At 39.7% G+C, this 12,828-nt stretch overlaps 1 protein-coding gene across 2 annotated transcripts in view; it reads left to right on the plus strand.

Moving 5' to 3' along the window:
- The window catches only part of dhrs11a (dehydrogenase/reductase 11a), a 77,557-nt gene that overhangs the window by 36,545 nt on the left and 28,184 nt on the right, over window positions 1-12,828 (plus strand). For both annotated transcript variants that reach the window (XM_072589602.1, XM_072589603.1), the window contains one exon: window positions 12,036-12,130. In XM_072589602.1, the coding sequence (XP_072445703.1) occupies window positions 12,036-12,130 (95 nt within the window). The remainder of the gene's footprint in view (window positions 1-12,035; window positions 12,131-12,828) is intronic.

Genomic DNA, 12,828 nt, shown 5'->3' on the forward strand with positions numbered 1-12,828 from the left:
AAAAATGGTAGATCGGTTAATGACCGACTGCCCTGAAATGTTTGTGTTGCATTGCGCATCCTGATTCCAACCCCATAACTTGCACCCACCCCCAGGGGGAGGGTTACATAATCGCTTTGAGAAGCAAAATCTCCAGATGAAAAGCAGTAGTTAATTCCAAAAGAAGTAAATATATCTAGACAATTCTACTGTAGTTACCAGTGGCAAGCAAACCATGCCTCAGGATATGTGGCTTAATATTAATTATATTTTCTAAATTATGTTTTAGCCATAATTGGGGTATTTTGATCTTTGTAGTAAATCCTTGCTGGCTGCACTGGTTGCTAAATTGTTCCAGAGGTGGTTGACCCACTGCAAAGATAAACAAGTACCTGTACTGACATCTAACCTTGTTCTATGTCAATCTCATTTTGAATGGTTGTCCCTCCTATTTTTGTCTCGAATGATCTGTCCATGTGAATGGAATCTATGCCTTTAATTATTTTAAAGACATTCATCCAATCAGTTTAATAATTTTAAGGAAGCCTACCATGGTTCCAAAGATCTCCCATTCTTATGTGAAAGAACCAAAACCAGTTCAGCACTTTAGATTTGATCCAAGTTACATAATACTTTTTGGTTTATGTAACGTATCTCAATACTGTGTTTTAGTTTGGTACAACCTTACATGGTTATGAATGTTTAAAGACTAATGTGTTAAATGCTCCATATTTGTGCTTTTATAGTATTTTCTGACCCTGCACAACATGCACGAGCTTAGTGTTAGCTCTGTTGCATACTTTACCACTGAATTATCCATATTAAATTGCATCATTTCAGATGTGGGACCATTCTCTGATCACCCAGGGATCTGATTACAATTACCTTCTCTCATCCAGGGTCTTAACATTTGCACAGGTCTCTGTCGCATTTGTGAATTTATGGGCCATTTCCAAATAAACAACAGCCCAACATCAACTGTTGTTTATTTCCACTAGTAATGTTTTCTAACCCATGAAGTACTTGCCAGTTTTACAGATCCCTATGAGCTAGCTTTATATAACAAAGGAAGACTGTAAGAGTTTCTTTAGATATGTAAAGGGCAAAAGTGGACGTTGAGCCACTGGACAGTGATACTGGAGAGATAGTAGTGGGGAACAAGGAAATGGCTGAGGAACTGAATGACTACTTTGTGTGAGTCTACACAAGTATTATCCCAAAAAATTCGAGAGTAAGGGGACAGAGGTGAGTATGGTGGCCATCATGAAGGAGAAGGTGCTAGAAAAACTGAATGGTCTGAAGGTGGATGAATAACCTGGACTAGATGGACCACACCCCATAGTCCCAAGAGAGATAGCTGAAGAAGTAGCAGAGGCATTAGTCATGATCTTTCAGGAATTGCTAGAATCGGATGGTCCCAGAGGGCTGGAAAATCGCTGATACCCCTGTTTAAAAAGGGGGTAAGGCAAAAGAGGGAAAATTACAAACTAATTAGTCTAGCCTCTGTCATGGGTAAGATCCTAGAATCCATTGTGAAAGATAAGATTTTTGAAATCTTGTAAGTGTATTATAAAATAGGGCAAAGTCTGCATGGTTTCATCAAGGGGAGGTCATGCCTGACAAATCTGCTAGAATTCTTTTGAGGAAGTAATGAGCAAGTTAGACGATGGAGAGTCAATGGATGTTATCTACCTGGACTTCCAGAAGACCGTTGATGTGGTGCTGCATAGTAGGCTACTGAGTAAGATAAGGGCCCATGGTGTCAGAGGCAAGGCGCTAGCATGGATGGAAGCTTGGCTGTCAGACAGGAATCAGAGTGGGGAATAAAAGGGTCCTTCTTGGGATGGCAGCCAGTGACAAACGATATTCCGCAAGGCTCTGCTGGGACAACAACTTCACACTTTATGCATTAGCGATCTCGATAAAACAACTGAGGGCATTCTGGCTAGGTTTTCAGATAATACAAAGATAGGTAGAAGAACAGGTAGCATTAGGTGGTGGGGAGGCTCAGAGGGATATTTGGACAGGTTAGGAGAATGAGCAAAGAAGTGAAAGATGGAATACAACGTGGAAAAATGTGAGGTCATGCAGTTTGGTTGCAATAGAGGCATGGACTATTTTCTAAATGGGGAGTAAATTCAGAAGTCTGCGGTGCAAAGAGACTTTGGTGTTCTAGTCCAGGATTCTCTCAAGGTAAACTTGCAGGTTGAGTCAGTATTTGGGAAAGCAAATACAATGATGGTGTTTATTTTGAGAGGACATGAATATAAAAGCAAGGATTACTTCCTCTATTAGGCTCTGGTCAAACCACATTTGGAGTATTTTTGGGCCCCATATCTCAGGAAGGATGTACTGGTCCTGGAGCGTGTTGGGAATGACCCCAGGAATGGAAAGCTTCGTATATGAGGAATGTTTGAGGACTTTTGATTTATACCTTCATTCAGAAGGATGAGAGAGGATCTAATTGAAACATGCAGAATACTTAATAGCTGGGACAGTAGATGTTGGGAAGGTGTTTCCATTGTTAGGAGAGACGAGGACCTGAGGGCATAGCCTTAAGGTAAAGGGAAGACCTTTTAGAATGGAGATAAGGAGAAACTTCTTCAGCCAGAGAGTGATGAATCTAAAGAATTCATTGCTATAGAAGGCTGTGGAGGTCAGGTCATTGAGTATATTTAAAACTGAGATAGATTCCTGAGTATCAAGGCTTATGGGGAGAAAGCAGGAGAATGGGTTCAAAAACTTATCAGCCATGATTGAATGCTGGAACAGACACAATGGGCTTATTTTCTGCTCCTATGTCTTATGGTGTAATTAGTAACTTATGATATGACATTTTGTCAAAACCTTCTCCTCGTCAATGATGAGTGTCAAAGTCAGTGGAAGCAACATATCTATATCTTGTAGTATACTTGTAGGGATTGTTGTTGAATTTGAAACCTTATTATATCTCCACTGTGTGAAGTCATATTCATAGATAATGGGCAATGAAAGTCAATTCCGGAGATGTATAGATGTAACCCTGATCACAGAAAAGTAATTTACAGCAGGTTTTTAATTTGTAAAATTTGAATTGAAGACTCAAGTCAATTTTGTTAGTACAGAGACCCAAGAAAAGATTAGAGTGCTCATATGAGCCTTTGTGTAAGAGTTCACATAGGCTATTATGTTGGATATTCACTGAAGTGTGTCATAACTGAAGTTGAAACACTTCTGTGAGTCTTGCACTGTTTCCTTAATTTTGTTTGGGCTTTCTCTTCCTTTAATTTTGGCTGATATTCTGATAATAGACAATGTCATGTCCACCTTACCTGAGTTCTTATCAACCAAGTGTGCATACGAGGAATGGTGGTTAGGCAAAGGATCTCAGTATTAAGAACTTTGACGTGCCATCGGGTCTTGCATTGTCTCCACAAGCAAATCATATGGAGGATCATTTGGAATAAACTGCCCACATCTCCAGGATATTAGAAAGTGGGAAGAACTACTATTCAGTATGCTCTTCCTTTAGTTGAGGGACTCTTTCCTTCTTGCTCCTATGTAATCACAGCCTGCCAAAAGCAGACTGACCTTGGCTATTCTTTTGTTCGCTTGAGTGTCACTGTGAACTGTTCTGCAGAGGTGCTAGCTAGTGTGGTAAACTTGTCAACTGCATCAAGGTTTTGTTCATGGACTGCACTAGTTGGTTTCACATGCTTTTTTGAAAGAAGTTAATTGATTTTTTTTTCTCTTGTGCCTCAATGCAAGTTCAAAAATATCACATCCAGATGAAAATTGACTAATTTCAAGACATCCAGCACTTCCTCCTCTGTAATATGAACATTTTGCAAGATGTCTCCATTCATTTTCCTACACTCTATATCTTCCATGTCTTAGTTTGGGGTTATGTTTGGCATGGACTGATTAGACCGAAGGGTCTGTTTCTGTGTTGCATGATTATGAACAGTCTCATGATATCACTGGGCCATCACCTCCCCTCATCTCATTGCTCATTTTGCATCTCATTGTTCCTTCCAACTGGCTGAGTTTCATTACACTCTTGAACCAGGCACTAAACATCTGTTGTACACATTCACAATTTTGCTTTACCTATCATAGTCAGTTGGTGCTTACTGAACAGGAATTAAATCCAAACAGATTTTTGATCTGTTTGCACTATATTAATCCCAGTTGAAGATTCAACCTTCAGCTTTCTGCTGAAAATTTTCTCAAATCACCAAATATGGCTTTTCAGAATTCAAACTTTGTTGTTCCTATTTAATTTCTATCCTAATATTTTCATGCCTTTGGATTTTGACTAGAGGTGAACATAAAGTGTTGAAGAATGGCTAAAGATCAGTTAACAATTAGGCGGAAAGATATCAAGGAGGAATTTGTTCTTAACTGTGGAATATGACAATTCATTAAGAACTTGAATATTGGTGACAAAAGACTTTGTTAAAGCTTTTTGTCTTGCACTCAACAGGACAATGTGGAAGAAAGCCAATTCAAGGGGAAACTAACATTTATACTGCATGAGAGGGCAGTGCTGATTGGTTGAGGCTGTGTCATGGGAAATGACAAAATTAATGATAATTGACCGTCAAAAACAGGATTTACTTAAGTTTTTAAATTGGCAGGTTGACCGATTTAAGTGTGTTCTCTGTGCATGTAATTTCCCTCCTTATGTACTAAATTTTATTCATTAAGACTGATGCACATACATTGCATAGAAGCATACTGTGTGTCAAGCCCTGCCTGATGAAACATTTAAAACTTGACGAATTTGGGAGTACTCCCTCCAACCCAACAGCCAGACGTTAAGTGGTTTCTAGGTATTATGAAATACTCAAAAACACAGCACACTTAATTCAGTGTTTCTTTTAAAACCATAAAATCTTCTACCCTTTCACTTGGAACAACTTCTTAGAATGTAGCTGTTTAGTTGATTGTTTGTTTGACAATCTGTCTATGTGACACTAACAAATTGCTGCTCAGATATTTAAAAAACAAAGCAGCTAGCTCCATTAGCACTTGTCGCTTGCAATACTTTTGGGCAAAAAACACAACAGCAAGTGTTCAGGAAGGGATCAACACGTTCAGAACAGGGGAAAAATCTTCTCAAGTATTCTCAAGTTCATTTGTTTTCAACCAAATAACACCGTGCACAAGATATTTTATTCAGTACATAGGAGTAAACAATAGTGATCAAGTGAAAAATGAATGTATAAGAATAAAGGATCCAAGATAGCATTGGTTCTTTTTCTGATTTACATTTATGTTTTACCAATTTGATTTCCAGTTGCATGATAGGGTGGCGTAATATTTTTACAGGTTTCACTTTTCTTTTGCCAACTATTCACATAATGCGTTAAAGTAAAACAAGAACAATATATAACTGCAACACTTTAAATTTAGATTTTTCAGTTTGAAGTTAAATAGTATACCCTCTGCCGTTCAAAAATTGTCCAAATCCTCCATTCTCTTCTCTGTAACTTCAGTTATTTTTAAAGATGACATTTCCCAACAATCACTAGAATAGTCTTCAGAATAATCAAGCCTTCTCAATTTTGTATTGCCATTAAATTCAGTCATGTCTGGAAAAGGGTGAGGTTGACGCAGTGCAATGTTCCTTTGTTAAAATCTATTTCATACGCAACTCATGACATCTACTCCAATTCATTCAGCATATAGACTTTAAGTCCGCTGACATTGGAGAAGCAAAGAGGATACGCTCTAAGCTGCAGTTGTAGTCCTGCACGAAGGCCATAGTGCCATCTTTCACTCAACTGAACCACAACTGAATTTGACAGCTGTATCAATACGGAGCAGATCTCTTCAAGATGATGCCTCTAACTTCAAGGCTTGAGGAAGGCACCGTACAGCAGCAGCAGCATCTGTACTGACCAAGGCCAGTTTGCCACAACTGACAGCAATCCCATTACTGAAGTCAAACAAGGGCAAAGAAAAGAACGGTAATGCCACTTAATATCAACACATGAAATATTCAAACATTCATGGACTGTGCAGAGCTGATAGACCAGAAAGACAACTTGTTAGAGACTACATTTACAAAGTAGCATTAAGCGAGACTTACCTAGCCGACAAGGGCAAATGACATAGATTGGGTGAAGGGTCATCAAGCCAAATAAACTAACACATTTTGTTTCCTCTGCAGAGCTTTTGCTAACATATTCAGTTTCATTACTGAAAGTGAATATACCTTCTTTAGGATTGGTTGCAGCAGCAAAGATCAGAAAGGTTTGCTGACAAGTTTAACCGTATCTCCTACACTCGTATGTCACTCACCCACAGTAAATACATACTACCAATTCGTGACATCAAGAAGAATAGTTAAGCCATCACTGTCAATGATCATGCATCCACAATGACAAATTCAAAAGATATGAAATAAATTTTTACAAAAATAAAACTCAATTATTGCAATGCCTAAATTAGGCAAATACGTATATTCCTGTCAGGGTGAAAGGGAAGGTTGGTAGATATAGGGAATGCTGGATGACTAAAGAAATTGAGGGTTTGGTTAAGAAAAAGAAGGAAACATATGTCAGGTATAGTCATGATAGATTGAGTGAATCCTTAGAGTGTAAAGAAAGTAGGAGTATACTTGAGGGAAATCAGGAGGGAAAAATGGGGACATGAGATAGCTTTGGCAAATAGAATTAAGGAGAATCCAGAAGGGTTTTTACAAATATATTAAGGACAAAAGGGTAACTAGGGAGAGAATAGGACCCCTCAAAGATCAGCAAGGCCTACACACGGATGAAAAAAACCACCATTTCGACTGGGACAACACATCTATCCTGGGACAGGCTAAGCAAAGACATGCCAGAGAATTCCTAGAGGCCTGGCACTCCAACCACAATGCCATAAACAAACACATAGATCTAGATGCCATCTATCAACCCCTCAGAAAACAAACAGGAAATGATGTCACCACAAACCCCAGGAACCCCATCCAGGAGAAAGATATAAATAGAAAGCAGGAGACAACAGCATCTCATCACTTGAAGGTCGCCACTGATGATGTTACCTAGCCAGGTAATGAAACATCTGGATATCAAACCTACACCCTAAATCAGCAAGGCGGCCCTTGTGTGGAGCCACAGAAAATGGGGGAGATACTAAATGAATATTTTGCATCAGTATGGAAGATATATACTGTAGGGAAATAGATGGTGACATCTTGCAAAATGTCCAGATTACAGAGGAGGAAGTGCTGGATGTCTTGAAACGGGTAAAGGTGTATAAATCCCTGGGGCCTGATCAGGTGTACCCGAGAACTCTGTGGGAAGCTAGAGACGTGATTGCTGGGCCTCTTGCTGAGATATTTGTATCATCGATAGTCACAGGTGAGGTGCCAGATGATTGGAGGTTGGCTAACGTGATGCCTCTGTTTAAGAAAGGTGATTAGGACAAGCCAGGGAACTATAGACCAGTAAGCCTGACCTCAGTGGTGGGCAAGTTGTTGGAGAGAATCCTGAGGGGAGGATGTACATGTATTTGGATAGGCAAAGACTGATTACGGATAGTCAACATGGCTTTGTGCGTGGGAAGTCATGTCTCAAAGTTGAGTTCTTTGAAGAAGTAACACAGAGGATTGATGAGGGCAGAGCAGTAGATGTGATCCAAATGGATTTCAGTAAGGCATTCGACAAGGTTCCCTATGGGAGACTGGTTAGCAAAGTTAGATCTCGTGGAATACAGGGAGACTATCCATTTGGATGCAGAACTGGCTCAAAGGTAGAAGATGGAAGGTGGTAGTGGAGGGTTGGTTTTTAGACTGGAGGCCTGTGACCAGTGGAGTGCCACAAGGATCGCTGCTGGGTCCACTACTTTTCATTTTATATAAATAACTTGTATGTGTGCATAAGAGGTACAGTTAGTAAGTTTGCAGATGACACCAAAATTGGAGGTGTAGGGGACAGTGAAGAAGGTTACCTCAAAGTACAATGGGATCTCAATCAGATGGGCCAATGGGCTGAGGAGTTACAGTTGGAGTTCAATTCAGATAAATGCGAGGTGCTGCATTTTGGAAAAGCAAATCTTAGCAGGGCTTATGCACCTTAATGGTAAAGTCGTAGGGAGTGTTGCTGAACAAAGAGACCTTGGAGTGCAGGTTTATAGCTCCTTGAAAGTAGAGTTGCAGGCAGATAGGATAGTGAAGAAGGCATTTGGTAAACTTTCCTTTGTTGGTTAGAGTACTGAGTATAGGAGCTGGGAGGTCATGTTGCAGCTGTACAAGGCATTGGTTAGGCCACTGTTGGAATATTGCATGTAATTCTGGTCTCCTTCCTGTGGGAAGGATGTTGTGAAACTTGAAAGGGTTCAGAAAAGATTTACAAGGATGTTGCCAGGGTTGGAGGATTTGAGCTGTAGGGAGAGGCTGAACAGGCTGGGTCTGTTTTCCCTGGAGCGTCGGAGGCTGAGGGGTGACCTTATAGAGGTTTACAAAATTGAGGGACATGGATAGGATAAAAGTCTTTTCTCTGAGGTGAGGGAGTCCAGAACTAGAAGGCATAGGTTTAGGGTGAGAGGGGAAAGATATAAAAGAGACCCAAGGGGCAACTTTCTCATGCAGAGAGAGGTGTTTGTGTGTGGCATAAGCTGCCAGATGAAATGGTGGAGGCTAGGACAATTGCAGTTTAAAAGACATTTGGATGGGTATATGAATAAGAAGGGTTTGGCGGGATATGGACGAGGGGCAACAGGTGAGAGTAGATTTGGTTGGGATATCTGGTCGACAGGAACGAGTTGGACTGAAGGGTCTGCTTCTGTGCTATACATCTGTATGACCCTATGACTCATGTACTTATCCAAATGTCTTTTAAAAGTTGTATTTTACCTACATCCACCACTTTCTCAGGAAGTTCATTCCACACGTGAACCACCCTCTTTTTGTAATAAATTTGCCCCTTTCGTTGTCTTTAATTCCTTTTCCTCTCACCTTAAAAATGTTCCACCATGCCTTGAAATCACCCATCCTAGAGAAAAGACACCTACAATTAACTCTATCTATACACATTATTTTATAAACTTCTATTGGGTCACCTCTCAACCTCTTATGCTCCAGTGAAAAAAGTCTCAGCCTATCCAGCCTTCCGTTATAACTCAAACCTGCAACATCCTGGTAAGTCTCTTCTGAACCCTCGCCAGCTTGATATCCTTCCTATCAACAAGAACTGGACACAGTATTCCAGAAGAGGCCTCACCAATGTCCTGTACAACCTCAACAAGACTTCCCAACTCCTATACTCAAAAGATTGAGCAATGACGGCAAGTGTGCCAAATGCTTTTTTAACCACCCTGTTTGTATGTGATGCAAACTTAAAAGAATTATGTATCTGTGCCCCTAGCTTCCTCTGTTCTACAATACTATCTGAGACCCCACCATTTATTATTTCAGACTTGTTTTTTTGTTGTACCAAAATGCAATGCAATATCTCACCTTTATCCAGATTGAACTCCATCTGCCATTTTTTCAGCCCATTGACCCATTTAGTTCGAGATTCCTTTGTAATCTTAGAAAACCTTCTTTGCTGTCCACTATGCTACCACAAACCTATTAACCATGCCTTCTACATTCTCATCCAAATCATTTATATAAATGACAAACAAGACCCAGTACCAGTACTTGTGGAATGTTACTGGTGACAGGCCTTCAGTCTGTAAAACAGCCCTCCACTACCCCTGTCTGCCTTTTGCTGTTAAGCTAATTTTGTATCCAATTGGCAAGCTCACCGTGAATCCCATGTGACGTAACTTTAATTAGTCTACTGTGCAGAACCTTGTCAAAGGCTTTAGTAAAGTCCAAGTAAATAATGTCTACTGCTCTGCCCTCATCAATATTTTTGCTAAGTTTCTCCACCAAGTTTGAGGTATGATTTACCTGGAGACCCATCTAATGTTCTGGAGAGCTGGGGTCAAAACCCACCATGGCAGGTAATAGAATTTGAAATCTGGAATTAAAGTCTAAAGATGACCATGAAGCCATTGGCGATGGTGAGGAAATTCCCATCTGGTTCATTTGTGCCTTTTTAAGGAAGGAAACTGCTTTCCCTGCTCTGGTTTCTGTGTGAATGAAAGGCTTGTATCTGAAACTTTGACTTTCATGCTCCTTTGCTGCCTGATCTGTGCTTTTCCAGCACCATACCTTTTTGGCTTGTGTGACTCCAGATCCGCAGCAATGTGCTTGACTCTCTGCTGGTGTCTGGGATGGGCAATGAGTGCTGGCCTAGCCAGTGATGTGCACACCTCTGAATTGAGTTTTTAAAAATTCTAATTATAGTAAATCCTTTGTATCCTTGAAATCACAAATTACGAATTTTTCTATCTGTGCAAACAATAAGAAACAACAAAATACAAAATCTGCAGGCAAAATTTAAACCTATTTTTAAATAAGCTCCCCCAAACTTGTGAATTTCATCATCCGCGGGGGTTCTCAGGATCAGAACCCTTGCGGGCATAGAAGACTGTAAGATGCTTTAACGTTGCAGTGAGAAAGGGCATTTGAAGTACTTAAACTAAAGTCAAGCTCATTTTGAAGGAGCATGAAAATGTAGTTAGTCAACTTGATAATTGTAGAAAGTTAAGGCATGAAAGGAGAACATTCGGTGCATCATTCCTGAGACAACATTTTGAAAGAACAGGACAGTTTAGTGATAAAGATGTGAGGATATTCTGGACCATGAGGTTGCATTGTGATGCTGCATGCTTCTGCTGCTGCTGAGGAACTACGATGCCTCATAGATGCCTAGTTCTGAGCTTTTGGGTTTAAATATTAGCATATTAGTAATACTATGCAAAATAATTTGGGACTGTTAATGTCTGTTCAGCAGTCCTTTCTACCACCAAATCATCATGCTCAGATGAATCTGAATTGAGTTAATTTGTGATGACAGGGTCAAGTAGAATCTTGTTTCTCACTACACACCAACAACTGTCTGACAGCAATTCGGGAAACTTCCTTTAAATCCTTTTATACTAGTTACCTTACATCTTCCTTATAGAAGTCCCATTTTCATCTCAATTCAGATGAACAGAAACTAGGTGAATTCCCAATTAGATTGAAAAGTAAGTCTCTTCTTGTTTATGGCCCCTAGATCTGAAACTCCCATGCAAGTAAAAGTATCTCCATGTCTGTCCTACCAAACCCTTAAACAGAATGAAAGTTCTGAATCATTTTTTTCTTTTTCCCAACCTGTTCAATCTTTCCTGAACCACAGCTTGCTATCATTATGATAAATCTTATTTTGCATTTTCTGCAGCATTTTTATTCCTTTTTACACTATGGAGGGCGGCACGGTGGCACAGTGGTTAGCACTGCTGCCTCACAGCGCCTGAGACCCGGGTTCAATTCCCGCCTCAGGTGACTGACTGTGTGGAGTTTGCACGTTCTCCCCGTGTCTGCGTGGGTTTCCTCCGGGTGCTCCGGTTTCCTCCCACAGTCCAAAGATGTGCAGGCCAGGTGAATTGGCCATGCTAAATTGCCCATAGTGTTAGGTAAGGGGTAAATGTAGATGTAGGGGTATGGGTGGGTTACGCTTCGGCGGGGCGGTGTGGACTTGTTGGGCCGAAGGGCCTGTTTCCACACTGTAAGTAATCTAATCTAATCTAATCTAAACTGTTATAGTGGTACTCCACTATAGGTTAATCTAGTGCTTTTATGCAAATTTAACATTGCTTCTTTGTTTTTTAACATGACATTTGCATAAAATCACGCCCTTAAGAACCACTGTCAGGCTGCTGCATGACCAGTCTGTAGGATACTCTCCCAAGGTGGTTTTGTTAAATAAAGATTTAGGTGGTAAAATTACTTGCGATCTTATGATTCTAGTGACTGAGAAGTTAATGTTCATAGCATTAGAATACTCCAACTGTTACTTTTTTTAAAAAAAAGCTTTTGGATTTATCAAAATGCAGGGTCCTGTGCTGTACTTTTTTTTGTATTAGATAACTGTTAATTGACATTTGGGATAGATTTTAGCTGAGAGGCTTCAAAGTTGTAGAGGTTATCTGGAAGGGAGGTGATGTCATGTCTTCATACTTTTTTTCAGGTTAACGTGATAGCAATGTCTATCTGCACCCGGGAGGCCTACCAGTCAATGAAAATGCGAAATGTTGATGATGGACACATTATTAACATAAATAGGTAAGGGAATTGAATTGAAATGAAAGCAAAATACCAAATGGTGAAAATAAAAGTTAAATGTGCCAGGAGTATTCAAGTCTTGCAGCAGTGGATGGAGAGAAACTGGGATAACATTGAATTGAATGTAACACTTCTTCAAATAAAAAATTCTACTGAAGAGCAGTCAAAGAGTTGAGTTGTTGTTTTGCATGGGATGCAAAGCAAAATGGCTTCCTCATTTGTGTTTTGGTTCACAACAACCTCTCATCACTGTGCCTGTTTTAATGATGGTCGATTTGCACAGCCTCGCTGATAAGCTGCTTAAGAATCAATTTTCAATATTAAAGCAACAAAATTCTAAAATTAAGGATATGTGGTCCTTTTTAAGGAAATGTCAGTGGTTAGGATAGAAGATGAAACAGATTGTAGGTAAAGTGTTGATCCAAATGATCCCTGATTGGTGGAAAGAGTACAATATTCAGCACTTCAATTTTTTTATTGTGATCTAATGAAGATTTTAAAAGTTTGCTCACTAGTGATGGTGTAATAATGACACTATTTGTAAACCAGAGTTCCAGTTCAATGTTTAGGGACATAAATTTGAATTCAACCATGACAGTAGGTGAAATTTGAATTCAATAAAATATAGAATTAAAAATGGTTATAATGGTGGCCATTTAACCATTGTTAGTTGTCATAAAATAAAACTCACTTGATTC

Source organism: Chiloscyllium punctatum, chromosome 19 (genome assembly GCF_047496795.1).
Source record: "Chiloscyllium punctatum isolate Juve2018m chromosome 19, sChiPun1.3, whole genome shotgun sequence".
Lineage (NCBI taxonomy): Eukaryota > Metazoa > Chordata > Chondrichthyes > Orectolobiformes > Hemiscylliidae > Chiloscyllium > Chiloscyllium punctatum.